Source organism: Ctenopharyngodon idella, chromosome 22 (genome assembly GCF_019924925.1).
Source record: "Ctenopharyngodon idella isolate HZGC_01 chromosome 22, HZGC01, whole genome shotgun sequence".
NCBI lineage: Eukaryota > Metazoa > Chordata > Actinopteri > Cypriniformes > Xenocyprididae > Ctenopharyngodon > Ctenopharyngodon idella.
This window is the reverse complement of record NC_067241.1, coordinates 5,865,868-5,893,852: the sequence shown is the minus strand read 5'-3', so window position 1 is coordinate 5,893,852 and position 27,985 is coordinate 5,865,868. Positions and strand designations below refer to the sequence as shown.

At 38.0% G+C, this 27,985-nt stretch overlaps 1 protein-coding gene across 14 annotated transcripts in view; it reads left to right on the top strand.

Moving 5' to 3' along the window:
- The window catches only part of agrn (agrin), a 261,972-nt gene that overhangs the window by 168,783 nt on the left and 65,204 nt on the right, over window positions 1-27,985 (top strand). For 12 of the 14 annotated variants that reach the window (XM_051879030.1, XM_051879029.1, XM_051879028.1 and 9 more), the window contains 4 exons: window positions 938-1,144; window positions 15,424-15,645; window positions 22,256-22,456; window positions 23,105-23,305. In XM_051879030.1, coding sequence (XP_051734990.1) covers window positions 938-1,144; window positions 15,424-15,645; window positions 22,256-22,456; window positions 23,105-23,305 — 831 coding nt within the window. The remainder of the gene's footprint in view (window positions 1-937; window positions 1,145-15,423; window positions 15,646-22,255; window positions 22,457-23,104; window positions 23,306-27,985) is intronic. The other 2 variants (XM_051879031.1, XM_051879042.1) reach the window with 2 other exon arrangements.

The following is a 27,985-nucleotide window of genomic DNA, read 5'->3' as shown; positions in this document are numbered from 1 at the left end:
TATGGAACACCCAGATGGAGCTTGTTATCGTTAATCAAAAGAGCCCTTTTAGTGGCAGTTAGCAGTATGCTACACTTGTATGCTAAGCTGTTAGTTTGCTGATTGAAGGCTAAGTAAAAAGCACAAAGAAAGGTTTAATGTTTAATTTCCTAGCTTAACACAATGCTAACTAACTAAGAAAGGCTTTTTTGATTAGTTAGAAATAAATATTGTGATAACATGCTACATTACAAACAGCTACAGAGAGGGATGTAATTCTGTGAGGCTATAGATATTTCACAACACCAACAGCATTTCAAGAGTGAAATAATCCTCCACAAACTTTAGGTTCGTTCTTGTGTGGAACTCCCAGTTTTCTCAAACCAATCAGTTCCCGATGGATGAAATTAAGTGTTGCCCTAGATTTTTTCTCATTATATATTCTGTTTTACTCATACATTACGGTTGTGAAGGCTATTTCATGTGGAGTAAAATTACATGAAAAAAAAAATCAGGTTTATGAGACTCCACCCCTATTCCTATAGCTTCCTATGAGTCCAGTCTCATTAGCATGTATGTCACATCCTTAAAGATAGGTTGGATAATGCAATCAAACATAAATCAAGCTCAGATTGTACAATAACATAATAGGTCTCTTAATTTTCTCAAACAGATGAAAGGCTGCCGTAATTACACACCGCCACGGCCCGTCTGTGACAGCTTAACACAACTCTGAGTGGAAAAAAAACATCTCAAATCAATCTGAATGGAATTAGATAATTGATTAAATAATCAGACACGGTAATTAATTCAAAACCCCCTGAGTGAGTCAATATCCGATGTCTGATTGAGCGAGGGAAAAAGAGAGATGCCTCCAGTCAGTGTTGATTAACACCAGGACGGTTACCACCGTTCTTCACGTTGTTGACGCATGTATACGTGTGTATCTGGTCTCCAGGGAGCTGCCCGAACGATTGTAAGTTCAACGCCAAGTGTTTGCTGGAAAACGGAGAGTTTCTGTGTTCCTGCAACCCCATACAATGCGACGGCACGTACAAGCCCCTGTGCGGAAAGGACGGCAAGACGTACCCCAACGACTGCGAGAGGAAACTCGAAGAGTGCCGGACCAAGACAGACATCCCCATCAAACATCAAGGGCCTTGTGGTGAGTGAGGGGAATTGTGGGATAGTTCCACACAGATGTTTTGCTGTGCGTTCTTGTAATTTTATGTTAGCGAAAATAGCTATTGTTTAATTAGCATTGTATGTCTGCTTGTTTTTGGTTGTGTCCTGCTGGGAAACTCTTGTGGAAGGTGCTCATTCTCTTTCATTGCCATGGCGTTCTCATTCTGCCATCAGCTCTGATGACACATGAAACACTGACTTCATGTTTCATTCATGTCCTCACCACTCCAGTGCCAGTCGTCCACGCCAGTCGTTCCATGTTCAAATGTCTCGTCATTTCCCCTTTTGTCCTTTTATGTCCTTTTTGGCTGTTTTTAAACCGTGTTTTTTCTGTTCCAGTGTGTCTCTCTGTCTGTCTTTGTCTGTGTGAAGTCTGCTCAGGGCCACCGCCGGACACACCTCTCATTGCGAGCTGGGAAGAGTTCAACCTCTGACCTTTCTTGTTGGGAATCTGACTCGTGGGTCTCCTTCAGGGGGCCCTCAAAGGGCTGGTTTGATGTCTACTTTCTACCTGTATCTCTTCGTCTATGTCTCTTCTTGTGTTTGTTTGCGTGATGGAGGATGGTTGGAGTGGCCCTCGCTGCAGCTCTAGTCCTCATGGCGCTATGTGAAGGGAAAGTGAGGTCATGGAGTTCTTCTTCTTCTTCCGAGTGCTGTGTTTTTATCTGGATGAATATTTTCCCAAATCGCCTGACCCTGTTGTTGCCCCGCTACCTGTTTGCATGGATGCATGCATCTAGGCCCCTTGGTTGGAGCTATGTTAGTTCCCCTGCTACGCCTAAGGGCAGAAACAGAATCTACACAAGTACGCAGACGCAAATGCGGAAGTGTGCAGCCCCTTACTTAAAGTACAAATTTGCATTGCTGTGGCAGCAACAAACCATATGCTGCTATTCAAAAATGGCAAGGAATTGTATTAAATATGTAAATAAGATCTAACTTACTCAGCGAGATTATCTTCACATTGTTGCTCCACTGTGAGTATAAAAAATAAATCTGGCCATAGAAGAAGAAAGTTTATGAAATCGAGATGCGTTTGCATACTTGTGTGGCACATCAGAGTTTGTACTTCCCTGCTATGTAGTATTTGATAAGCAGTATGGTTAAAGAGTAGGATGTCCGAAAATGCAGGAAAATAATATCTGCATGATAATTATTTCTCAGAGAATTTCTCAGAAATCGTTTTGCTGATCAAGTCTTTTTTTTTTTAAAGAACCCCTGTGGTGAAAATCAAGTTTTTAATGTTGTTTGTATGTCTATGTGGTGTTTTTAAATATGCTTTAAGACAAACCATGTGCAAAGTCATGTCAACACCACTGCTGAGTATTTTCTCCTTAAAACTTAAGTGAAAAAAGACAGTCTCAAACTCGTGGATTGAAATCGCTGGTGTCTGTGATGTCACAAACTACCTTGTAACCAATCACGTCAACATGCCGGCGGGCTTTGGCGTATCATTAACAGCGAACTAGCAGGGGAGTCTCGAGAGGAGCCAGGTTATCCCGGTATATTTTTCTGTTGATATGAAAAAACATGTAGATTTAGCAATATGGTGGGTGTATGATGTATATTACAATGTTATGATGAACTATATGTTGTTCAAAGCGTTTGTAAGGATACTGGTTGTTAGAAGGCAGCTGTCTGACTCTGAACAGCGAATGGCAACATGGTTTGTGTATCATTAGCAACACATTATTAGCTGTTTGATAACATAGTCAAGCAAAAGTCTAATCATATTAATTACCGTTATGTGTCTGATGTTGTAAAGAGCGATACCATCATGCAGCATTTACCTCAGTAAGTTGACCGAGTGGATCTCTGAGCTGGCGTGAGCGAATAGAGGCAGGCCTAATTTGCATATTCATTGATTCGCGTATATTAAATGAGGCAAGGGTGTAGAGTTACATTCAAGCTGTTTTAAGGCTTGAAGAATTTTTTTTTTCACAGGAATTTTTTTTTTAAATATGTCATTTTGGTGATCAAAGATGAGTTTTAAAGGATAAAATTAATGTTTTAAAAACGTCTTCTTTTTTTCTTCTTTTTTACTTGTAGACCAGGTAAAATACTAAATGATTTTTCGCAGTTCACACCTGCATATCTACCATATGTCCTTTAGTCCATACTATGCAAGTACAGTAATTCAGAGTCAAAATATATTAAACACCTCAAAATTATTGCGGCAGTTATCACAAAAAGGCTTGAAAGATGGGAAAAAAACAGGATCTGGACAGTGTGTTAATTATGGGAAGTGTATCCAGGGTTGTTTTGGCAGGGTTCAGATTTTCAGTGCATTTTAACGGTACAGAAATTTTTCTCTCATTTATTCTGAATGCTGTGTGTCCTACTCACTGGCAGCACATATGTTGCAACTATAGGCACTTGATGCATCTTTCCCCTCCTTCTCTCTTCTTTATTCTTTTCTCACTATCAGCCTCTATGACTCATTAGGATTGTTTTCCAGTCTTCAGCGAAAAGATGCATAAATTAACATGTAAAGAGGAGTAGTGCTTCTGTCTTTGGCTTTATTTCATTATTTCCGACAAAGTAAATGTTTTGGTCCTTTCAGGCTTTTGCTGGTGGCAAGTTACAGTATGTTTTTTTAATACATTTATTTACATTTGCATATTCCGCAAACAGAACATTAATTAAACATCAAAAGCTCCGTGGCAGACCTGAGCCAGGCTGACTGCCTTTCATGCTGAGGAAGATACGGAGCATTGATGAGCGAAAGTCTTGTACTTTGGACACCTGCTCTCAGTTTGATGTGTAAATGCGGAAAAGGGTTGCTTTGCTTTGTCATCTTGTTTTGCTTTTGTCACCTTCTTTGTCTCCTCTCTCTTACTCTTAGTTTAGTTTCCTTTCTTTTTGTTTATGTCCATACAGACCAGGTTTTGCTTGTTAGCATGTTCCCGCATGAACAGGAATGCTAACAGCTAGCTTCCTCTAGGTTTTATAGACCTCCTTCATATTGACAGGGCCAAAGTGAAGTCTTTGTTTTACTAAAGTGCATTTTGGTCCTTTAGAAGACACTCAGGCGTGACAAAGCTTACCTTCCCCACAGTGGAAAACGTCTAAAAGGACCTCTTGTCACACACTAATCAATAGCAGAGACGCTCTGTTTGTACATGAGTCGTTTCAATTGCTGAGCATGTCAGTACTTTTTCCAGTGTCTGACATGGTTTCATCTGCTTCCCGTTGTCTTTAGAGACAAGCAGAGCTGGGTCACTGTGTCAGCAGTGCTCGTCGAGAGACACGATTCGCTCTGAAATCAAAGAAATGTGTAGTGCTGAGAAAGGTCAACAAGAGATCGCAGCTCATAAGGAAAACAGAAAACACTGTGAAAGTAGAAAGATTGAGTACAAAGGATACACAAGAACAGACTGTTTCCTCATCTGAAAGTCTATCTGCATTCTGTTGATGGAGCATTAAAACATGGTGGTGTATACAGAGTTCAGGTCCTATTAATGTCAGTGTGGGTTTTTCGGTCTGTTGTTTGGATGTGTGAGGCAGCAGATGAGTCTAAGAACACCTGTGTCAAAATGATTTGAGGAGTGACGGAATGAAAGAGATACCAGATAGGGATGGACGATTATATTGAATATTCATAATATGTTTGCAGTGTTTTTGCTGCCAGTGTAAAATAGAGCAACGGTGTGATGAATGTGCTTTTATTTTGTCATTAAGTTCATGTAGAGCATGTCATTAGAAGACTAAAAGTCTCCATATGGCATTCTTCATCCAAAACAAAAAAGAAAATATATAGTTGTATTGGTACATATCAATGAGAATGATTAAATATTATAAACTTTAGCTTGATTACTTTTAAAAAAACATAATTTACTTGTTGCATGAAACATTTGGAATTTAATTTGCAACATTTTATTTAGTCAAATCAATGACTGGAAAAAATCATAATACACAAATAGCAATATTTGTATCCATTGGCGTTCTTCTTCTTCTTCTTCTTCTTCTTCTTCTTCTTCTTCTTCCACTCTTGAGTCTATGGCAGCCCATAGAACTGCTTGCGGGAAAGTTATGAAATTTGGCACACAGATAGAGGACAGGCTGAAATGTCCCCATAGCAAATTTGAAGTCTTTAACTCAATCCCTCTAGCGCCACCACCTGTTCAAAATTTCACTCACGTTTATGCTAGTAACTTTTGATCCGTAAGGGCTAGACACTTATTTTCTCTTCTGATTCCTCGGCTCAAGACGATTCGATTGCACCCTGTGACATCATTTTCCATTGTGAAAATTTTCCCGCCATTTTGAATTATCCAAAAAACCTACTTTTTCAAACTCCTCCTAGGCTGTTGCTCCGATTTTCATGAAAATTGAACCAGATCATCTTCAGATCATGCCAACAAAAAGTTATAGAATTCAAGTCAATTCGTCAAACCGTTTTCAAAAAACACGTGAATGAATTTTACGTAGCTCTTGCATAAATAGACATAAGGCAGTATCTCCGCAATGCTTTATCGTATTCAGACCAAGCTTGATCATCACAAGCATGACCTGAGTTTTCAAGCCAGCACCACCTAGTGGAGGAAAAGATAATTTATATGCTTATAACTTTGGATGTGGTTGACTTATTTTCACGGGATTCATCTCCTTAGACTCCTGAATCCTTGCCGAGTCCAACGATACCAAACATGCTAGGTTTCACCTTATGGTTTGTGCAGCGTGATGGATTAGCGCCTTAAAAACTTTTGCGAATATCTTCGAAACCATTAGTCCGATTAAGTCGAAACCACTATAGGAAATTCATAAACTCAATTCAATTCAAAAACATAGGTCGCTGGCTACAAGCTAATGCCCAAATGTAAAAAAAATAAAAAATAAATACATATAAATGTCTATAACTCCAAAACGAAATGAGATATTTTCACCAAATTTGACACACATATGTATGTGTGTGTGTGTGTGTGTAGACATATATACACTGTTGTTGTTTAGTCTAAATTAGGTCCTAGGCCTGTCTTCACAATTTGTGTTTGTCCTCTGGGAATATGTTTTCAAGGTTTCAGTGGTTGAATGATTGCCACCCATGCAGGTACATACTGTAGCAGCACGATATATTTACCTGGCTATTTCTGTTCCTCACAGCCTCATTTTCATTTACATCAAATTAAATACAGTGTCCGCTCTGACTAAAGTCTATGAGACCTTGAATGATGATCTTTGTGCATTATCATGGCTCAGCTCCATCGAATGTAATTTCAGAACTCCATAACTCGGTGGGTGTGGCGGCCGTAATGGACTCCTAATGATAAGGAAAGAAAGCAGCCTGTTTCTCTAGGCAGAGCAAGATGGATCCTGCAAATGAAGCTGACCTAAATACACAGCTGTCATTATAGTCCAGAGGATGTTTCCAGAGCTTGTGTGAAGTGAACAGACCCTCAGCTTTCTGTCTTTCTGTTCCCATGACAGTAACTCATAAAGACTAACAATGGGCTCAGACTTACTGACAATGTCATTGAGCAAGAGCTCCGTGAAAAGAGGTGCCTGGGAATCAACGCCCCAGGTGACAATGCACTCTGATTAATATTTATCATTTGCATATTTATTTGATTAGAATCTCTTGCTGAAAACAGCACAAACTTTGATTATTTTTATTTTTTTAATTTTCGAAAAAAAGAAACAATAACAAGTTAAGCACCCATTGAACTTTGGAGGGCCTAGTGAGATGTGCGTAATGAATCCAATTAGAAGAGTAGATTGAAGAGCTAGAGTAGTTTGATTATAATTAGCATGAACCTTTGCACCTTGCTGTGTGAGGAAGGGTTGTATCTGGGTCGCTGTTGTAAGTTGGAAAGCCCTCATCGGTTTCTGTTGTGTGTGTGTTTGTTAGGAGGCTCTTTGTAGAACATGCTTCTGTAATGCACGTCTGCCTTCCCCCTCGTTTTCCCCCATTCCTTCATCCTCCTCTGCGTCTCTTTTCTTCTCTGTTCAGAGAGCTATGTCTGCCTGTGTGACGGACTTTCTGCTGAAGGGATCCATGGATCCCTCTTGCTCTGTGCTCAGTTTTCAGCCTCATGTACCATTCAGAACTGAATTATGAATGTCTTCAAAATTCCAGTTCAATTCCTGAATTTGAATTGAGGTAGCAAACTGGGTGCAAAATTCTCATTAGAATTTAAAGGAATAGAATCAAAATTAAATTAAATTTTAAAGATTTTTTTTTATATTATATTGTATATAAATTTATATATATATATATAATGATTTTGAATTTAAATGTTTATTTAACCGTTATTTACCGCAGATTTTGAATTCAATATTTATAATTATTATTTATGAATGTAATTTTAATTATATAATTTAATAAATAATTTATACATATAATTTATAGAAATATAATCAGTCATAATTATATATTTTTATGTTCAGAATTAGTAAATTATTAGCTATTATAGTGAAAATTAATGATAATTTGTTTGTTGAATTCCATTGAATTGCAATTAAAGTAAATTTAACTTCCTGTTAGGGCTGCACGATTTATCGCGATTAAACCGCACACGATTTGGCAAAGGCTGCGATTATTTTATGCGCAGCTTGTCAGAGCTGTACGGCTCTGTGATCAGTAGTAAATGCTTCTCCATCTGAAAGCCAGAGGGCGCTCTTGCGCAGACTCCCCAAATATGCCCTGCCGCAGAAGAAGATAACACGCGTCATATTGCTGTAACTGAATAAACAGAAGATTGAAACGCTTTGACATGACTAATAAACACACGACTGCCTTATTCTGTGTAAGAAGAAGCATCATCATACAGAAGGATGCTCAACTGTCGTTATGAAGTGAGTTTGGAGTAAAAACATGATATTAAATGTTGTCTTTTGCCTAGACAAGATGTTAATAAATGTTTCTCATGTCTGGAAAGATGTTTGACACGTGTTGCTTTTTCAAAAGTACATCATAAGCGATTCAAACTTGCAATGCTTTCAGATGGATTAGCATTTGGAGCCATATTTTATTGACAAGCTGTGCATAAAAAAATAATCGCAGCCTTCGCGATTTCACAATCGCAATAAGAATCGTGTTTAAGCGATAATCGCATTTAAGTTCAATGTTATTTTTCGTATCGAGCGAAAAATAGTGCAGCCCTACTTCCTGTCATTCCAATTCAAATTTCATTTCAATATCCTTTGTGATTTAATTCAAATTAAATTTGAATTCCTAAATTCCTAATTTCCTAAATTCCTCTAAAATCAGAATTTCGCCATCCCTGTCTGTTTTCAATGTGTCCAACATGAGATAGCGAGCTTATGTTGTTTATGTGGTTCATTTTGTCCTCCCTTCTCTATCTTTTTTTCTTTGTCCTCTCTCTCTTCTGCTCTTCTCTCTTGTCCAGTTTCACGGTGTCTCACCTCATCCGTTTCCTCCCTTGTGGTGCAGGGAGGGCAACAGAATTAGTTCCTTGGTTAAATTCTTAATGCGTGGGGAGAAAGAAAGTTTCTACGCCCTTGAAGCCATTGTTTGGTGATAAGTACTCCTTCAGAAACCAAACACCGCCTCTAGGGGTATTTCTGCTTGTGTCATGCTAATATTTTCTTCTCTCCCTTTCCTTGCACCTTCTCCTACACACTTATAAATGTTTCCCCTCAAGCTGAAGGGGAAGGTAGGGAACGAAAGAGAAAAAGTGTGAACCGAGGGGGACGTGGCGGGGGAAGTCGTTGCTCTGATATGCAGACGCACAAGAAGTGAGACACGCACAGCTTGCCGAAACTCGCAAACTCCTCTCATATTGGCAGGATGCGAGGGAGCGGAGAGATGTAGGAGACGCTCGTGCAACCGTTTGTATCACGATTCTTGCACACCCTGTAATCCCGATACGAGGGATGGAGATCTCCATATGCATGAGCTTGCATACAGCAGATCGTAGGAATAATTCTCGGCGTTCACACCATGCTAAACTCACTAACTAAGCTTACCGGCCCCCCTGTAGTGTGTGTTGGCTGACTGTCTGCGCTCTGACAACTCTGCAAACCAAGTTAAAGAAATCTACATTGGCTCAAGAGAGCTGCTCTTTAAATAGCATGTAACAGATTGCGAGAATTTGAGTGGGTGTGTCCCTTGGGTGGGCGACGTGTCAGGTTAAAGCATGTAGGGAAGCTCTCAAAAGAGGAGAAGCCTCATACTCTGCCTGTGCTAAAAGTCCTTGACATTGTGTTTCAGTGGCAATAGTAATTAAACGCTACCAGAACGAACGTATAATATAATACAAAATTGCAGTGGGGATGTAGAGCAGGAGGCGGAGCCACATCACGCATATTATATAACACCTCACAGAACCGCCTTGGTCGGAGGTTTGCAGAGATTCTCAGACCTGATCACGCCAATTACTCAGCTCTTACGAGTCCCGCTAGTTCTTCACACCTTCTCATTATTAGGCCCGTTTTTCCACACGCACTCTCGCGCAGGCTCCTAATTAACGTACTTCGCCACTTTTCAGCATCGCTTTCTTTTCACTTACACAGCTTTCCTTTCTTTTACATGCGTTAACCTCTGAAAAAAAACTTCAAATGCATCCGTTTCTACGTGCATTGCGTCCCAGTGGCAGTCCCTTCGAAGCATATGGCTGTCATCCAGCTTACAGCTGGAGTCCTTGAAGACTGGCACTGCAGCACAGGCCTCGGGGATGGCAGCCCACTATTTCAAAGAGGCTCCGAAAAGGGCTCATTTTTTACTGAGAGAATATGCAAGCCATCTCAATAACCAAAGCCAGGCTGCTGGAAGTTTTTTAAACCAAGTATGTAATCGTGGCTGCATGTACCATTATTTCTCAGAGAACTTTTTCTTCCTTGACTTATTAAATCTGCAAGATTTTTTTCCATCCCCTAGAGACGAAAAACTGAAAATGAGAAACAGAGTGAACGTTTCTTTTCATATCATCTTTTTCGTATTCTTTTTTTTTATTTTTAGTGAGAGCGATTCTTTCATCTTTGTAAGGAAACAAAGGGTGGCTTGGGACAAAGCATTATCGAAGGCTGCGGTTCGGGTTTTAGGATCCGTGCCTTGGGAAACGGGTCATTGAAGCGTTTTGAAGGCCATGAGGGCTTTACTGATAGGCCTGATCTCGTCGTCCTCCAGCCGGGCGCTTAAAAGGCACAGATGGAGAGGCGCTGAGAGAAGAAATCTGGAGGAAAAGCCCGCTTTCAAGGCCTGCGAAATTAGGCACCGATCCACTGTTTACACAGTTACGTGCCAGTTCAAGCCGTATTTTAAGCTCTCTTTCTCAGCAGAGAAATCAATAGCCGGAAACATTCTCTTAGAGGAGCTTCTACTGTAGGACACTTTTAGATTGGCACAGGAACACAGTGGTCGGGAAAGTAACCTGCTTACTTCCAACTTCTGTTTTTATTTTCATTGGCTCGACCAAGCAGTTACGGTGGGTACATGTGTGGGTTTAAAAGAGGTGTGTGTGTGCTGCACCGCTTGATTTCTGCCGTGAAGAACGTGCTTTGGAGTACTAATCATGGTCTTTTGATGCACGCTGTGCTTCATGTGTGTTTGATATGCACTTCTCCTTGGTTGCTGCTCTTCAGATGTGGGGTGGGATTATAGGTGGGCGCCAGGAAGAGGTTAGAGGAGGGTTACGTGCAAATCTCTCCCCCCAGCCTCTAAATCCTCGAAACTGTCTGGGCGTCTCACTCCTGCTAGTAACATTTAAGGCGCAGGCTAAGTCTTTAGCTCTGTTTGCTGTTGCTAAACCTAGTGAGCTACCTTCTGTCTAGTCAGCTAACTTCTAAGACAGCATCCTAACCACCATGGATTCTCATTAGTAACCAATTTGGAACACACTGTGCAGTGTGTGCACCACAACAATAGCACTACACACAACAGTTTCAGTAGGGTTTAATGTTAGCATGCTGCTAAGCTAACACTAACACTCATAAATATTGATTAAAATAGTAGATTGTAATAAAATGTTTTATTGATATTTTTCAGTATTGAATGACATTTAAGTTTATCAATGTTTCTCCCGCTTCATCCACAATCTTGAATTTAGTTTTTCACTGAGCTCTTTGCAATGCATGCTAGGATTGGCTTCTTTTGAATTTGACTGAAACTAGGTGTCTTATAAGGTAGCATAGTCAAGTTGTGTTTTGGAACAACTTTTGCATCCTCTCCAACATGCATTTGGGAACATAACATCTTCCTGAACTTGTAATTAGAAGTGCTTATAAACCAGCTGTTGTCTATAAAAAAAGAAGTTCCCTGCTGTTTTCCTCCCAAAAAAGCTTGAGGCTTTAACGTTTGGGGGAAAAAAAAAAACAAAACAAAAAAAAATGAAGAAATGAAGACAGCCATAAATATTAGCATTGCAATTTTACAGTTGTACCATAAAATAAAACATTTTTAAACACTCATTATACACATAATTATTACAATTGTACGGTTTCTTTTGTTTTAATATTTGTGTTCAGTAATAAAAAAAAATTATTATAATTATTATTATCATTATATAACAATAACATTATTGTTATTATTATAGTCATATATTGTTTTGTGCAGCCCTAGAAAAAGCACAGCAAACCTGAACCTTTAAAAAAAAAAAAAAAAAAAAAAAAATTAATCACGATCAGATTTTTTTCTCAGAAGAATCACAATTCGTTTCTTCCCCAACACCACCCCCCACTTAAAAAAAAATAAATAAAAAAATAACTAAACACCCTAACTAGCATGCTTAAAAAATGTTGCCTCTGTAAGCAACTAACTGTTTTGGAACAGAGCAACTCTCTTCTCCCTTGTAGATAAATAATGTTAATTTTTTTTCTCATTATTTTGTCCATATTTGTTCCTATCTTATTGGAAAAGAATGTTATTTTCATGGAGAGGGACGTATTTGATTTATCTGAAGGCGTTATGATAGCTGTTTGTGTGCGATATTAAATGTATCTGAGTGTTTGTAATATTAGGAACGATAGCATCTAATCCAGGAATAAATTACTGCGGTGAAAGCACCGTATGCAGCACAGGTAGGGGGTGTGCGCACACACACACACCCACACACACATTCCTAAGACATACACTGAAGATGGAGGGTTTCTCATTTATATGTACACACATCGAAAGACACAATCACAAACAAACAGACAAAAACATGTAATCTTCTAAACACACACTCACATACGCCAAACAGTATGCACCTGCAAACATTTGCCGTCACCCTGTCATTTTACCTCTCACACAATACTGAGTGAGCCTGAAGGGCTGCCCTTTATTTTGACATGTCTTTAATCTTAGTGTGAAAGTGCAAACACATCACGTTTACTCTTCTAGCCTTTCTCAACTTTCCACTATGAAGCCCAAGCATACAAATGTGCAACACAGAACAGCTTATCTAAAAATTTTAAATTGTGCAACATTTACTCACCCTCATGTCATGCAAAATCTGTATGGCTTTATGTAGAACACACACACACACACAAAAGATTTTAGGCAGGATCTTCACATTGTTCTTTTTTATACAATATAAGCTGTCAAACTCCATTGTATAGAAAAGAGCAGTGCGAACATTCTGCTTAAAGGGTTAGTTCACCAAAAAAATGAAAATTCTCTCATTAATTATTCACCCTCATGTTGTTCCACACCCGTAAGACCTTCGTTCATCTTCAGAACACAGATTAAGATATTTTTCATAAAATCCGATGGCTCAGTGAGGCCTGCATTGCCAACAAGATAATTAACACTTCCAATGCCCAGAAAGCTACTAAAGACATATTTAAAATAGTTCATGTGATTTTTGATGTTTATCAGGGCATCCAAGATGTAGGTGACTTTGTTTCTTCAGTAGAACACAAAAGATGATTTTTAACTCCAACCGTTGCGGTCTGTCAGTCGTATAATGCATGTCAATGGTAACAAAATCAATGAGAGTAAAAAAAAACATGCACAGACAAATCCAAATTAAACCCTGCGGCTCGTGACAACACATTGATGTCCTAAGACAAGAAACAATCGGTTTGTGTGAGAAACCGAACAGTATTTATATCATTGTCCAACTGTCCAACATGTCCAACTGCCTTGAGCTCGCGCACGGCATCCGGTGCGTGAGGTGTGTACACGCTCTGGCGTAGTTTACGCAAGCGCCGGAAGTGATCTCTCGCGCGTATACATCACTCATTGTTTACACAGTGCACAAACATTGTAGGTACGATGGCGAATCAATGACGAGAATACTTTTTGTGCGCCAAAAAAACAAATAACGACTTTATTCAACAATAACTAGTGATGGGCGATTTCAAAACGCTGCTTCATGAAGCTTTGAAGCTTAACGAATCTGTTGTTTCGAATCAGTGGTTCGGAGCATGTATTAAACTGCCAAAGTCACGTGATTTCAGTAAACGAGGCTTCATTACATCATAAGTGTTTCGAAATTTCAATGGTTCACCACTGGGGGGCGTGACTTTGGCAGTTTGATACGCGCTCCGAACCACTGATTCGAAACAAAAGATTCCTTAAGCTTCGAAGCTTCATAAAGCAGTGTGTTTTGAAATTGTTTGTTGAATAAAGACATTATTTGTTTTTGGCGCACAAAAAGTATTCTCTTCATAACATTAAGTTTATGAACTGATTTAAATACATCTTTAGTTGCTTTCTGGGCATTGAAAGTGTTAATTGTCTTGCTGGCAATTGAGGCCTCACTGAGCCATCGGATTTTATGAAAAATATATTCATTTGTATTCCGAAGATGAACGAGGTCTTACGGGTGTGGAACGACATGAGGGTGAGTAATAAATGACAGAATTTTCATTTTTGGGTGAACTAACCCTTTAACATCTTTTATTTTCACACATGTTTGGAATGAAATGAGGATCATTTATTTTTACAGATTCTCCCCCAGAAACCTCCTCCATCCTCTCTGTACATTAATATTTTACCTGTTTTTATAAAACTTCCTCCTGATTGGGCGAAATGAGGCCTTATTTGGTGACGAAACGTTCTCCTCTAGAGTATGGTGAGCTGTACTGGTTCATTGCTGACCCACTTCTTCTTTCTCATTCTCCTTGTTCTCTTTCCCTCTGTGTTCACATCAGAAACAGGGCTTGTGCTTGGTCCCACTGTCCCTTGGCCCTCTGTCTGCTAACTGCAGCAGTTAATGAACTTACTGTGGAACTACTGTGGCACCGCTGAGAGTCCCAGCTACTCTCTTTCATGTTCATATTTCATATCTGTGCTGTAGCCCAGCGCACTGAATTATTTACTAGAGCGCTCCCTTTTCTAGGATGATGCTTTGTGTTTTACTTGTCTGTCTATTAAAAAAAAAAATCTGTCTGTAGTTGAGGGAGGCTTGGTTAGTGGTGCATGAAATGAGATGTGAGTAGTTAGTGTTCTGATTGGATGCTCTAATAGGCTGCATGTTTACAGCTGCACCTTGCGGAATCTGTTTAGCAAGTGGTTTGTAGAATATTTTCGCAGACCATCAGGCATTATTTTGGTAGAAAAAAGATGTTTCTTTTTGTGTCTGAAACTTTCAAGAGAATCAAATATTTCTACTAAATCATAGATCACATACACATTGCAGTTGTTATGATTGTGAAAACAGCAAATAAATACAGGAGCAAATCTATTAAGTTAATGTACCGTGTGTGAATGGTATACTGGAGTCACACCGGATCCTGCAATGTTTGATACATAGAGATAATCATTGCAATATTTTGGTGTCTTTCAGGTGTAATTGAGAAATCATATGTCACATACACCTCAGTGGTTATGGGTGTGAAAACCTAATTTAAATGCAGAAGTGAATCTATTAAGTTATTGTATCGTTTGTGAATTGAAAAATAGTCACTCCAGATCCTGAAATGTTTGATATAGAGATAATCATGGAAATATTTTGGTGTCTCTCAAGTGTAATGGAGGAATCATATGTCACATACACACTGCAGTGATTATAGGTGTGAAAACCTCATTTAAATGCAGAAGTGAATCCATTAAGTTATTGTATAGTGTGTGAGTGTGTGTGAATTGAAAATTAGAGTCACTCCGGATCTTGAAATGTTTGATATAGAGAAAATCATAGCAACATTTTGGTGTCTCATGGGTGTAAATGGGAAACATGAATGTTGACAGTTTAACTGTAGGATCCGGTTGTCGCTCCTCTAAATAGTCAAACAGAGCGTGTACAGAATCCAGATTAAGCACTAATAAGTGGAGTGACTTCTGGATTTTGCTGCTTTTACTCTTTCCCCTCTTCCTTGTCTTTCCCTTCTTCCACTAAGTTGAATAATAACTTGCTTCTCTGCTTTTTGGGGCAGATCTTAACCTGGAGAGCCCCTGCCTGAAGAAGACCTGTGAGTTTGGAGCCGTGTGCGTGGTGAAGAACAGCGAGCCTGTGTGTGAATGCTCAGATGCGTGTTCACAGGACCAAGACCCTGTTTGCGGCAGCGATGGGCACACTTACAGCAACTCATGTCAAATGAAGGCCATGGGATGCGCCCTTCAGAAACAGATACAGATGCAACACAAAGGACCATGTGGTGAGTCCACACACACATTGATGCCACTCACTCCCTCACTGCCTTTCATCCTCGTCCATCCCCTGCACTTAAGCACTCCACTGATATTTCAAGAGAGGACTGTAATTTTCCTCCTCCGCAACCTTTTTTTGAAACGATGCACTTAAGTTAGAATTAAAGAGGGCAGCATCCTTCACAGTAATTGTTTGCATGAGTCATGGGTTTTTTGTCTGGCTTTTGTAAGCGCGCTCCAGATAAGTCTGCAGAGAAGCCTGCTCGCCCTCCAAACAAACGCATGTTCATGTGTGTTCTTCACAAAAGGCTTGTAAATCATTTTCAATGGCTGTCTTTGTGCGTTCGCTTGGGAGGGGAATATTAAGTGGACTTTTTCTGCTAAACTTTCACAACCATTTGTAAAGCCTGTCTTTTTCACTGTTGGCTTAAGTTTAGAGAGAATGAGCTGGAGCCATTGTGTCGACATTTAAGAGAAGTGTCATGCGTTTGCAGTTTATACATGCGCGTGTATTAGCTGTGCCTCCAGTGAAGAGTTTGAAATGGATGCCGAGGGGTCGTTTGGAAGCAGTTGGATTCATCTCAGAAGAGATCGCTACAGGCCACGGTTGCTCTTTATTGCAACGTCGCCCATCATGCTGTATATGTTGCCAGATAGTAAATGACATATGAGAGTGATATCTCTCTCCTCACAGGCTTCTGGAACATCAGCTTAACTACCCACAGAGATTTAACCCACAGAAACAGGTTTGGGTGGGGCCAAGCATGTCTGTTTTCATACATACAAGATGAAAACTTAAAACTGATGATTCAGCACTTGAAAGAGAGGATTTTAGAAATGTTTGAGCTTGATGGATTTGTTTTGCGACCTCAAGCCTGATGTTCTATTTGTCCTCAGGTAATAATAGGCTCAAGGTAATAATAGGCTTCCCGCAATCATGGACAACCTGGAAATAAAAAGTAATTTTATGATTTTGAGATATGTAAAAATGCATTAAAGGGTTAGTTCATCCAAAAATGAAAATTCTGTCATTAATTACTCACCCTCATGTCGTTCCAAACCCGTAAGATCTTCAAAACACAAATTTTTGATGAAATCCGATAGGTATACAGTATGACTCTTCCATAGACAGCAATATAATCAACACTTTCAAGGTCCAGAAAGGTGCTAAAGACATTGTTAAAACAGTCGATGTGACTGCAGTGGTTCAACCTTAATTTTATGAAGTGATGAGAATACTTTTTGTGCGCAAAACCAAAACAAAAATAACAACTTTATTCAACAATCTCTTCTCTTCCCTGTCATTATCCTCACGCAGTTGACGCAGTAAGCACAGTGAAGGCTTCCGTGTTTACATCTGAATGTCATTTCAGTATTAGCCAAAGCTGCACACGTGAGCAGCACAATGCATGAGTCGGCATTCTGACGTAAAAACTGGAAGCGCTGGGCGTAAACAACGTATGAGAATGACACAGAAGCAAAGATATTGTTGAATAAAGTTATTTTTTTTGTTTTTGCGCACAAAAAGTATTCTTGTCGCTTCATAAAATTAAGGTTGCAGTCACGTCGACTGTTTTAATGATGTCTTTAGTACTTTTCTGGACCTTGAAAGTGTTGATTATATTGCTGTCTATGGAAGAGTCATACTGTATACCTAGTATAGTCATATACCGCTCGGATTTCATCAAAAATATCTTAATTTGTGTTCTGAAGATGAAGGAAGGTCTTACAGGTGTGGAACGACATGAGGGTGAGTAATTAATGACAGAATTTTCATTTTTGGGTGAACTAATCCTTTAATGTAATAAGCTTTAAAAAAAATTTCTATAGTGAAAATAAATTGTTAACATTTCAGAAAAAAATAATTAGCTTTTTAATAAAAACCATGGTATTATTAGCCGGTCTGGATGGTGGATCAGCTGAACCGTGATGGTGAGATTGGTTTAGACCTGCTAGATCATGTTGGACAAGCGATGATAGACCATCTTTGACCATCTAAAAAACAGCTGTAGTGTTCCATAAACAAGCTTAAACACCTTAAACAGGATTGACCTGGTTGTTCTAGCTGAAATAATCATTGTAGTTTTAAAAATCCACCCATTACAGCATCACAGCAGTGTTGACGGGTTCGGACCATCACTGGAGCAGGTGTCAATGGGAAGGGGCAATAAAGAGCATCTGCAAACAGCTAACCATATGGAAGGAAATGGTGTTCATTTAGTTCTGTGTACACAGCCATGCTCTCCACCACAAGTGAATTCTATTATTATAACCGTTAATTATCCGGGCCCATTCAGACCACAGCCTCTGCCTCACTAAGACCCCAGCTGTGTTTGTGTGTATTTGTTCATGAAAGCTTGTATGTGGGTCGCTGTCGGTAGCAATGCACCCACATGAGTGGGAGTATGATGTGCTCGTGGCCAAATTTCATTTCATTTTCTTCACTCCGCATAGAGGGGAGACTCATAAATGCCCTTATCTTTATAGTTCAGGTGCAGTCTGATAGAGATATGACAGACATTGTTTATTATTCTGATTTTTTTTCCTCACGTTTGAGTGGCGGCTGACCTTGTCGTGCAGCCACAGGGAAGCGTTCCCTTGTAATGGAGTATTTGATATCTGCCCCTCTGAGAACCAATACGTATATATTTATATGCAAGGAAATGAAGGAACAGCCAACGAGTCAGCAGCAAATAAGCACTTTTTACTGGTGATTGAAATGTTACTAGCCACAGTTGGGGAATATAGGTTACCTGCAAGACACTGAGCTGGAAGCAGAAGAAAAATCATCAGGCTGTGGAAGGAGTGAGAGGGCAGTAAATAAAAACTAGGAGGAGATGGAGCAGACTAATAGAGCGGGTGCCCTTGCCCAAGCACCAATCGCCAGGGAATTTTTACGGCTATTCACAAGAAGTGCTGCTCTGTACCTGACATTAACAATGTTCCTTCCTTTCTCCTGGCAAAAGAGAGCAGTTACTGCTCACCTTTAGAGGAATTGTTCACCCAAAAATGAAACTTTTGTCATCATATGCCAAACACAAAAGGTGATTTTTATTTGATCTTTTTTTTTAAAGAAAATCTTTGCCGCACTTTTCATTATAAAAGAGAAAGTGAATTCTTAGCATCTGAATCATTATTCACTGAAAATCATCCATTCTAGTATGTTCATAGGCAGTGTATGCATTACAAGTTACTTTAAGTAATCAGATTACTTTTTCAAGTAACTAGTAAAGCAACGCATTACTTTTTCAGTTTACAACTAAATATCTAAGTTAGTTTTTCAAATAAGTAACGTAAGTTACTTTGTTTTCACATTTATTGACTAACAGCTCTCCTGTCTCCATGTTGAGAGAAATAGGGTAAGTGCAGAGGCGCTGTGTGCACTGTGAACATGATGGGTATTGTAGTTCCAGACTAAATATGAACATGCATTTACTCATCTCACTTGCACGAAAACATTCAGTATTCCTCAAAATGAATAAATATATTAAATCACACAAATATACTTTATGTATTTAATCTCACTTTATTAACCAATGTCTTTGCTGCTGACCTTCAATGATCTAATTCAACCATACTAATAAGCAAAAATGACTTTAGATTACATTTAGAAATAAGAGTGTTGAACTTCCTTCTCCTGTATACTATTCTTCTTTAATCCAGAATGGCAGCACATCTGAAAGGTTTGTTTGAGCTGCGCCCTCGACTGTACAAGCGTGAATATGAATTTCCTTCAGCCTGAGGCTTATTCATTTCACTTTTGGTGTGAAAGGACCTTTAAATTTGCCAAAAAAAATAGAACTTTTTTGTTGTTATTAAAAAAACAAAGCAATCCCAGCCCAGGTGAGAAAAAGTAACGTAACACGTTACTTTTCATAAAAAGTAACAAAGTAATAGAATTAGTTACTTTTTTTAGGGAGTAATACTTAATAATTTCTTTTAAAAGTAACTTTCCCCATCACTGTTCATAGGAGTAGTAGTGATGACATTCTTTCAAGTCAAAAATTTACAATGAATTGATTGATCCAGTTCACAAACCCAAACTGAATGGTCCGTTCACAAATCTGGCTGATTCAGTTCCCAATTACTCAGCACAACAATTACTTATATTTCCCACACAAAGCTACTGTATGAAGACTTACAGTAAATATGACACAAATGGTACAAACCTTTTTTTATATACCATTATGATACTTTTGTGTCTTTGTGTCTTTTGTGTACTTTTTGAAGCTTAAAATCTCCAGTCCCCATTCATTGTAATTGCATACAAAAGAAAAAAACATTATTCAACATTTTCTTTGTGTTTCATATAAGAAAGAAAGTCATACAGTTATGGAATGACATGAGGAAGAGTAAATGATGACACATTTTTTTCATTTCTGGGCTTGAATGGACAGATTCTCTTGTTTCCCATAAGGCTAAGCTCTGCCCTAAAGGCCTCTGTCCGTACTCGTATCTTGGGTCCAGCTCTGTATGCTGGATCGTTGTTTATATGTAACGGACTGCCGTATCTATTGCTCTCCCTGCTGCTGAGGCTGTGAAAGCATGGAAACATGTTGCAACTGATAAAGAAATGCCTTTATCACACATGCTGATAAAGGAGAATACCAGCAGCCACGAGAATGTGATTTATCGGCCTGCATTGGACTGTCACGACGAACCGCTCTTGGGCGGCCACTGGGCAGCATGCTGCAGCTGCTTTTAATAAGTCGGCCGAGCGCGGTCCCTGAGGTTGACTGAGCGCAGATTCTGAGCCGAGGTGAGGTCACTTTATTAATGTGCAATAAACAGGTTGGTAGAAGAGAGACGAGAGATTTATGCATGAGGACCTCTCTCCATTAACACTAAATCAGGTGCTGTTATTACCCCAGCACTAATTGAATGTGATAGCAGTTGCTCTAATGCAATCCCCCAGGTGTAATTGTCATCGGACGTGCTTCCTCCCTCCCAGTTGTTTTACTGATTAATTGAGCTCTTTGAAATTATAGCCAGATATTTAAGAAGTAGGGATGTCAATTTAACACATTAACTGTAATTATTAAAAATAAAAATAAAAACCTAAATAAACCATTAATCTTGCCCTCTGAATCGTACCTGAATCGTGTAATAAGAAAATATATATAATATTAAAAATAATAACTTCAATTAATAATTGAATTACATATTGCAATTAATTCATAGCAGGATATATAGAATTATATTATGCATATTGTTTAATATATAAGATACTAAATACTAAATTTTGTTATTCTAAAATGGTTTATACAATTTGTATTAATTAAATATAAGTATTAATAAAAAGTGCAATATATTATAATATATAAAATAATTATATAATATTTAATACAAGTGTATTATTAATAATTATTATTATACAATGTAATCATATTCTGTGTGTGTGGGTGTGTGTGTGTGTGTGTGTGTTTGTGTGTGTGTATGTATGTATGTATGTATGTGATTTTACCGAATGACACTTTTGGTTATACCGAATGACGATATTTTCAAACAATGCCAACAGGCTGATATCTAGTTAGCAAGCAAAAGGACAATCAAACATTTTATATTTAGTACAAGTTTTTAAAATATTACAACATTTTCCATGTTTTATAGTGGTTGTACCGAATGACCTGATGTTTCGGCCCTTTTGGGACATGCGTATGATCAAGTGAAAACATGAATTTTTCAAATAGTTTAGAGAGAGTTAGTTACTTTGCTTCATGACCATGTGGTCCTTTGCAGGTGTCTGAATGATGTCACATCCTGTCACATGATATTGACCACATGACTTGATCCAAAATGGTCTCTTTATATTGGTTACTCCAAATGACATCAATGAAATAAATTTTTCCGGACATTCTTTCTCATAACAAAGCAACGACTTCTACACATAATTTTAATGCCATTTTGCACAATGTTGATATATGATGTTATAAAATCATGCCAGAATAAAAAATATCAGAACATTTATACATTTATTACATTTTAAGATATTTTAATCACAAATGAAATGGCTGTATTGGCCTTTGGACAGTTAAACTAAATGACCTTCTGACACGTCAAAATCATTAAAATACCTTTATATGTAGCAAAATATAATTAAAACCTTTTGGATTCAATAAAAGAGATCTAGTTGTACTACCTTACATACTTTGGATGTCATATCTTTGTTTTTTATTATTATTAAGACCTTTGGACAAAAAAAAAAATGAATCAACTATATCTAATATGAAATCAACTATATATAATATTTAATATAATTACATTTCTTAATAATTAACAAGTAATTTAGAAAAATATATATTTTGTGATTGTGTGTGTGCATGGGTGTAAATATTGACGTCTGGTCAATTAAATACAATGTCATGTCAAGGGGATTGTAACTGTGTCCAAAGGCACAACAGAAATTGAAATTGATGGTGTTATAAGATGCTTTATTGTGACTTCTTGTAAACAGAGCAGTGTTGCTCCCATCTGTACGATGGAAGGATGCTTCAGCACAGACTTTGCAGAGATTTTAATAAAGCGGACAGGCGGCCGGGCAGCTGAGGCTGATCCCAGTGAGCGATGGTGTGAATCTGTAGCCTGAATCTCTCCTTTGACGTCACACTTCCTTTTCAGCAGATGAGTCCTGCACCAACTGCTCGTTTGGCGCGATCTGCGATGCTCAGACTGGCCGGTGCGTGTGCCCCAAAGGGTGTTTGGAAACACGGCAGCCCGTGTGCGGCAGCGACGGGATGACATATGACAATGAGTGCAAGCTGAACGTGAAAGCCTGCACTAAGCAGCTGGATCTCAGAGTGGTGGCCCATGGAGAATGCAGTGAGTACACAAAAACACCAATCAGTTCATCCATCACCTTCATACATGTTCACTCATCAGTCTGCGTTTGCTGCAAAAAATCATTTTCTCTAGTATTTTTGTTCCAGTTTATTCCAGTAAAAAAAAAAAATCCTTAAAACAAGATCAATTAACTAAATTGTGTAAGATTTCTGATAATTTATCTTGTTTGTTTATGCATAAATCCCATATTTTAGATTTATGCTTTAAGCAAGAAAAAAACAATTTGCTAATTTAATAAAAAAAAAAAAAATGTAATTCAAAGTATGCTCTCTGGAAAACGTCTTAATATCTTGTGCAGTTTTACTTTTCAAGTGAATTATGTTGTTTTAAATTGTTTAATTATGCTTTACTGGGAAACAAGACAAAATACTGATTAAGAAAATGTTTTGCTGTGCAGTTTTCTTGACAAAACTCAAGAAACTGTTTTAGCACTCTTTCCAAATCATGTTATGCATGATACATGATTTTACATTGATTTTACATAGCTGAACCCCATGTGATTGCATTTGGAGTTTCAAGAGGAGGTTTATTGCGGGTGTGAACACGTTTCTTGTGTCTCCTTGTGTTTCAACTATCCTATCCTGTGATTTGTGTATGTGTTTTGTGTGTGTGTGTGTGTGTGATCAGAAAACTGTGGCAACACTGTGTGTACCTGGGGAGCGCGGTGTGTGCAGAACAAGTGTGAGTGTCAGCAATGCACGGGTCAGCCAGTGAAACCCGTTTGTGGCAGCGACGGCACCACCTACGACAATGACTGTGAGCTGCGTCTGGCCGTCTGCAAGAAACAGAGGAAGATTGAGGTGGCCAAACCTGGCGTCTGTGATGAAGGTAGGTTTGTGTGTTCATGTCTGTGATAAGATAACTGAACTCCCTGTTATTTGTTGATTTTCATTGTTGTACTGAGGGCTAGCTGGGTTAATGCATTCACTCCAAACAGTTTATTGCGGCCAATTTAACCTCCTTGCATCAACTACACTTAGTGACCCATCATATGTGAAGCATGAAATGCAGGCATCAGTATGCACCTTGTGTTTTCGCTCTAGGTCCCTTTTTCTTTGTACAGTACAGCTGTTTTAGAGAAACTGCTTTGAAAATATATTATGTGTGCATTTATATATATATATATATATATATATATATATATATATATATGTGTGTAAGGAATAATTGACTCCTGGCTGTTGAATTCTTAGAAAATAATGCACACCCTTGGCCGTTACACCTTAGGTGTGCATTATTTTCTAAGAATTCAACAGCCAGGAGTCAATTATTCTGCTTATACTACGGTTAACACACTCAAGACACTGTTCCGATGTTGTATTCCGATGTAAGACATTTGTCAGGTTTTTGTCTTTAAAACACTCTTATGTCTGGGTCTAATTTCTTACACATCTCATCCCAAGCCTCTGTTGCTAATTCCAAAGCATCATTTCAGAACTAGTAACGAAGACTTGAGCCTTGATAGCAGACTAATCCAGTTGATACAGTTATTAACGCAGTTGAGAGAGAAAGAGAGAGAGAGAGAGAGAATAAGCATATGAATTAGCCTACCTGAGTCTGTGCGTCTCTAACGGCAGCAGTGTCTCTACTAATAGCGAAACTATTTTTTTATCTAGTTTATCTACTTCAAGAACCGCACAGTTATTAATTGACTGGTGAGAAATGTCATGTAGCTTTTAAGCTGCTATTTTACTGATTAATTCGTTGGAGTAGCGCTGACAAAACGTTTCTGTGCGAGTGTGTGTCTGTACTATACAGTAGGTGTGTACGTTTAAAAGAGAGAGAGAGAGGGAGAGATTATGCGCTTTCAGGACACAATAAAACATATTTTGTGGCAAAAACCATGACAATAATTTGTCGTTTTCATCCTATTGTTTACTATATTTATTTGCTTGGTCGGTGTCGTTGTGAGGTTTGGTTCTTTTGCGGTTGTAGGCTGTAGGACCTATTGAATAACTGAAATCATTTGGTGAAGTGATATGGAACTGCAATGCGGTCAAGACCTGCTAGAACTACTTTAACCGTGCGTTTCCCTGAAAACAATTGCACACCTTAGAACATTGGTCAACCAATCAGATTTGAGCATTCAACAGCCCCGTAGTATATAATATATATATATATATATATGTGTGTGTGTGTGTGTGTGTGTGTGTATTCACTTTCTATTTATAAAAGAATCCTGAAAAACACATCAGCATATTAGAATGATTTCTGAGAGATCATGTGACACTTTATACAGGAATGATGATGCTGAAAATTCAGCTTTAACATTACAGGAATAAAATACATTTTAAAATATATTAAAGTAGAAAATGTTTTTTTAAATTGTAACAACATTTCACAATATTACTGTTTTTACTGTATTTTTTATCAAATAAATGCAGCCTTGGTGAGCATTAGAGTCTTCTTTCCAAAATAATTTGTTATTATTTATATTTACTCTATTTACTGATTTATTGACTAATAAAATGAATTATTTTTTAGTATTATGCAAAAAAAGAAGGTTGTCATTTCTGAACCACCTCACTTCTACTTTTAACATGTTACATGACTATTCTTTGAAAAAATAATTTTATACTGGTAAAGCTTCTTTGTTTGACACTACTGAAAATGTAGTTTTAGTAAGTGTAGTAAGTGTCAATATTTTTATTTATTTTATTTTAGTTTAGTTTTATTTAAATACTATAATATACCCCAACACTTCACTGTATAGTTGTGATGTACTGCAATATCTCACTTATGTCATTCCCAGCAGGCTTTTCGGCAGTAAAAAACACATGCTGTTTTCCCCTCTAAGTCTATTCAGACCTTTCTTTCCAGCTCTGTAAGCTGTGGAGGAGTTGCTGTTAAAGGTTGCAGGGATCTGGGTCTGGTCAGTAGATCCTAACCAGAAGCCAGTGACACCTGCTTTGTCAGTTTATTCTCTACAGTAGTGATGCCTGGCAGGTCTTTGTATGTAGAAGATCAGTGAACAGTGTATTAGCTTGATGAAAACAGAGCTGATTTGTCTATCTTACATTTAGCTTTCAAATACCTTGCTTTATTTGTGTGATGGTTGGTATGATTTTGTGTTTATGGGCATAAAATATAGTGTCAAAGTAAAACATTTTCTTAAAGGGGCCAAAGGGGCTGTTTATTTACACAGAGAGGCTTTATTCATTTGTTTAGACCTGGCTTCCATACTCATGTTCATTAGTCATAAGAAAAAAATGGCAGTGTTCTTTCACTCTTTCATTTGGAGGTAATGAAAAATGACAGTGTTCCCTGCATCTGGCCGTAGCAGTGAATTTATCACCTGTTTAATTTCACACTCTGCTAGTCTGAAGTCAGCCTCATTGTAGACACAGACAAAGCGATATGAGGGAGCCGAGCATCACCTTGGGGCCGCGGCCCGCTTTTAATTGAATATACGTTTACTAAATAGGATTATGCATTGGAAATAGCAACATAATAGCGTATAAAGCATCGGTTTAGGCTCTGGATCACCCACAGGAAGAGAGTTTGGGAGAGGGCAAACAGGAGAGAGTGTGCAGTCATCCATTACACACAAGTATCTTCTCATAAAAAACTTCTGCAGGCTGTCAGAATGCCCTATTGCTCTTTATGTTGGCAGCATTACAGTTACTCTAAGGTACTGTCCAGTTCTTTCAGTAATGCCCATCTACAGGGAGACAAATCACAGGTAAACAGAAAACAACCATCTAGTGCTGGGACTTATAGCTTAAAGGGCTGGTTGATTATGATTTCACTTTTTTAACTTCAGTTAGTGTGTAATGTTGCTGTTAGAGCATAAAGAATGTCTGCAAAGTTACAATGCTCAAAGTTAAATGGAAATGGAGATATTTTCTTTTAAAGAATTCTCTGTTTAAGGACTACAATAAATAGTGACATCACTAACCCTAAAATTTACATAACCTTGCCCCCAGGAACACACAACAAAGGGTGTGAGGCCATGTTGGGCTGCTTTAGAGAAGAGGAAGAGTTGTTGTAGTAGAGTGTTGTTATCATGCTGTCATTTTACACCAGACTGCTTCACAAATGAGGGTCAATTCAACGCTGGATTTGCACAAAAGATTAAAATGACGGCACATGCTAGTCAATGAGTTGAATCGACTCCACAGCAACTACATAAATGTAACTATTAACCATTCAGAAATGTCCAGATGCATTCTATAAGTTGTAACTTCTTCCTGAGTCTCTCCATCAGTGTCCGACTCCGGTTTGAACAATGTAAGGCTGAACACCGTTACTGACAATCGTCATTTTGGCAGCGTGAGATTCTCCAGCTTTGTTGTTGTTGAGCAACCGAAGCACGAGCTGTTAAAGCTCCGCCCTCTTCTGGAAAGGGGGCCGGGAGCAGCAGCTCATTTGCATTTAAAGGGACACACACAAAAACGGCATGTTTTTGCTCACACCCAAATAGGGGCACATTTGACAAGCTATAATAAATTATTTGTGGGGTATTTTGAGCTGAAACTTCACAGACACATTCTGGGGACACCAGAGACTTATATTACATCTTGTAAAAGGGGCATTATAGGTCCCCTTTAAAAATGATAACTTTTTTTAGTCTTTATCAATATGAATATAGATAAAGTGATTTTTTTTTTTTTTTTTTTGTACTTTTATTTAATGTTTTGTTTCAAACAACTGAATTTATTCTACAATACAATAAATATCTAGTAAATATATCTATGTATTAATAAAATATTATAAATATCCAAATTAAATTATCCAGGCATCTTTTCACAGTTTTTTTTTTTTTTTTTTTCACAGAATTAACACAAGAAAGATTATTTAATCTTTTTTCTTTATATTTCGCAAAATAAAAATAAATGGTGTTAAACAGCTATATTTACCTACATTTATTGAAAAATAAAACATTAACATGCAAGAGATTTGTATGAACAATTAAATAGAATACTCATTGAAACAGTTTGAAAATCTGAAGATTTTTTAAAGGAATAGTTCCTTCAAAAATGAAAATATTGTCATCATTGACTCACCCTCATGTCCTTCCAAACCTGTATGACTTTCTTTCTTCTGTGACAAGCAAAAAAATTATATCTTGAGGAATGAAAAACAGTTTTTGTCCATATGATGAATGTTACTGGGGTCCAAAAATAACATTAGACACCATTGGCTTTCATTAGATGGTAAAAAAAAAAACAGCATTTTCCAAAATATTTTCTTTTGTGTTCTTCGGGAAAAAAGAAAGTCATATAGGTTTGAATCGACACAAGAATGAGTAAATGGTGGCAGAATTTTCTTTTTTTTTTTTTTTCCTTTTCTTTTTTTGACTGAACTATCCTTTTAATGCTCTCAGAGACATTAAAAGTTTGTAAAATTATGAGCCATTTTTTCAATACAAAGTTCCAAAAAAATGCATAAAAATAATCACAATATTCACACTGTTCCTTAAGTTTATGTCACTGTAAAGTAATTGGGGATGTATTACAGTATAGTACAACTATCCATCCAGCCGATTATGAAGGCCAAAGGGGTGTG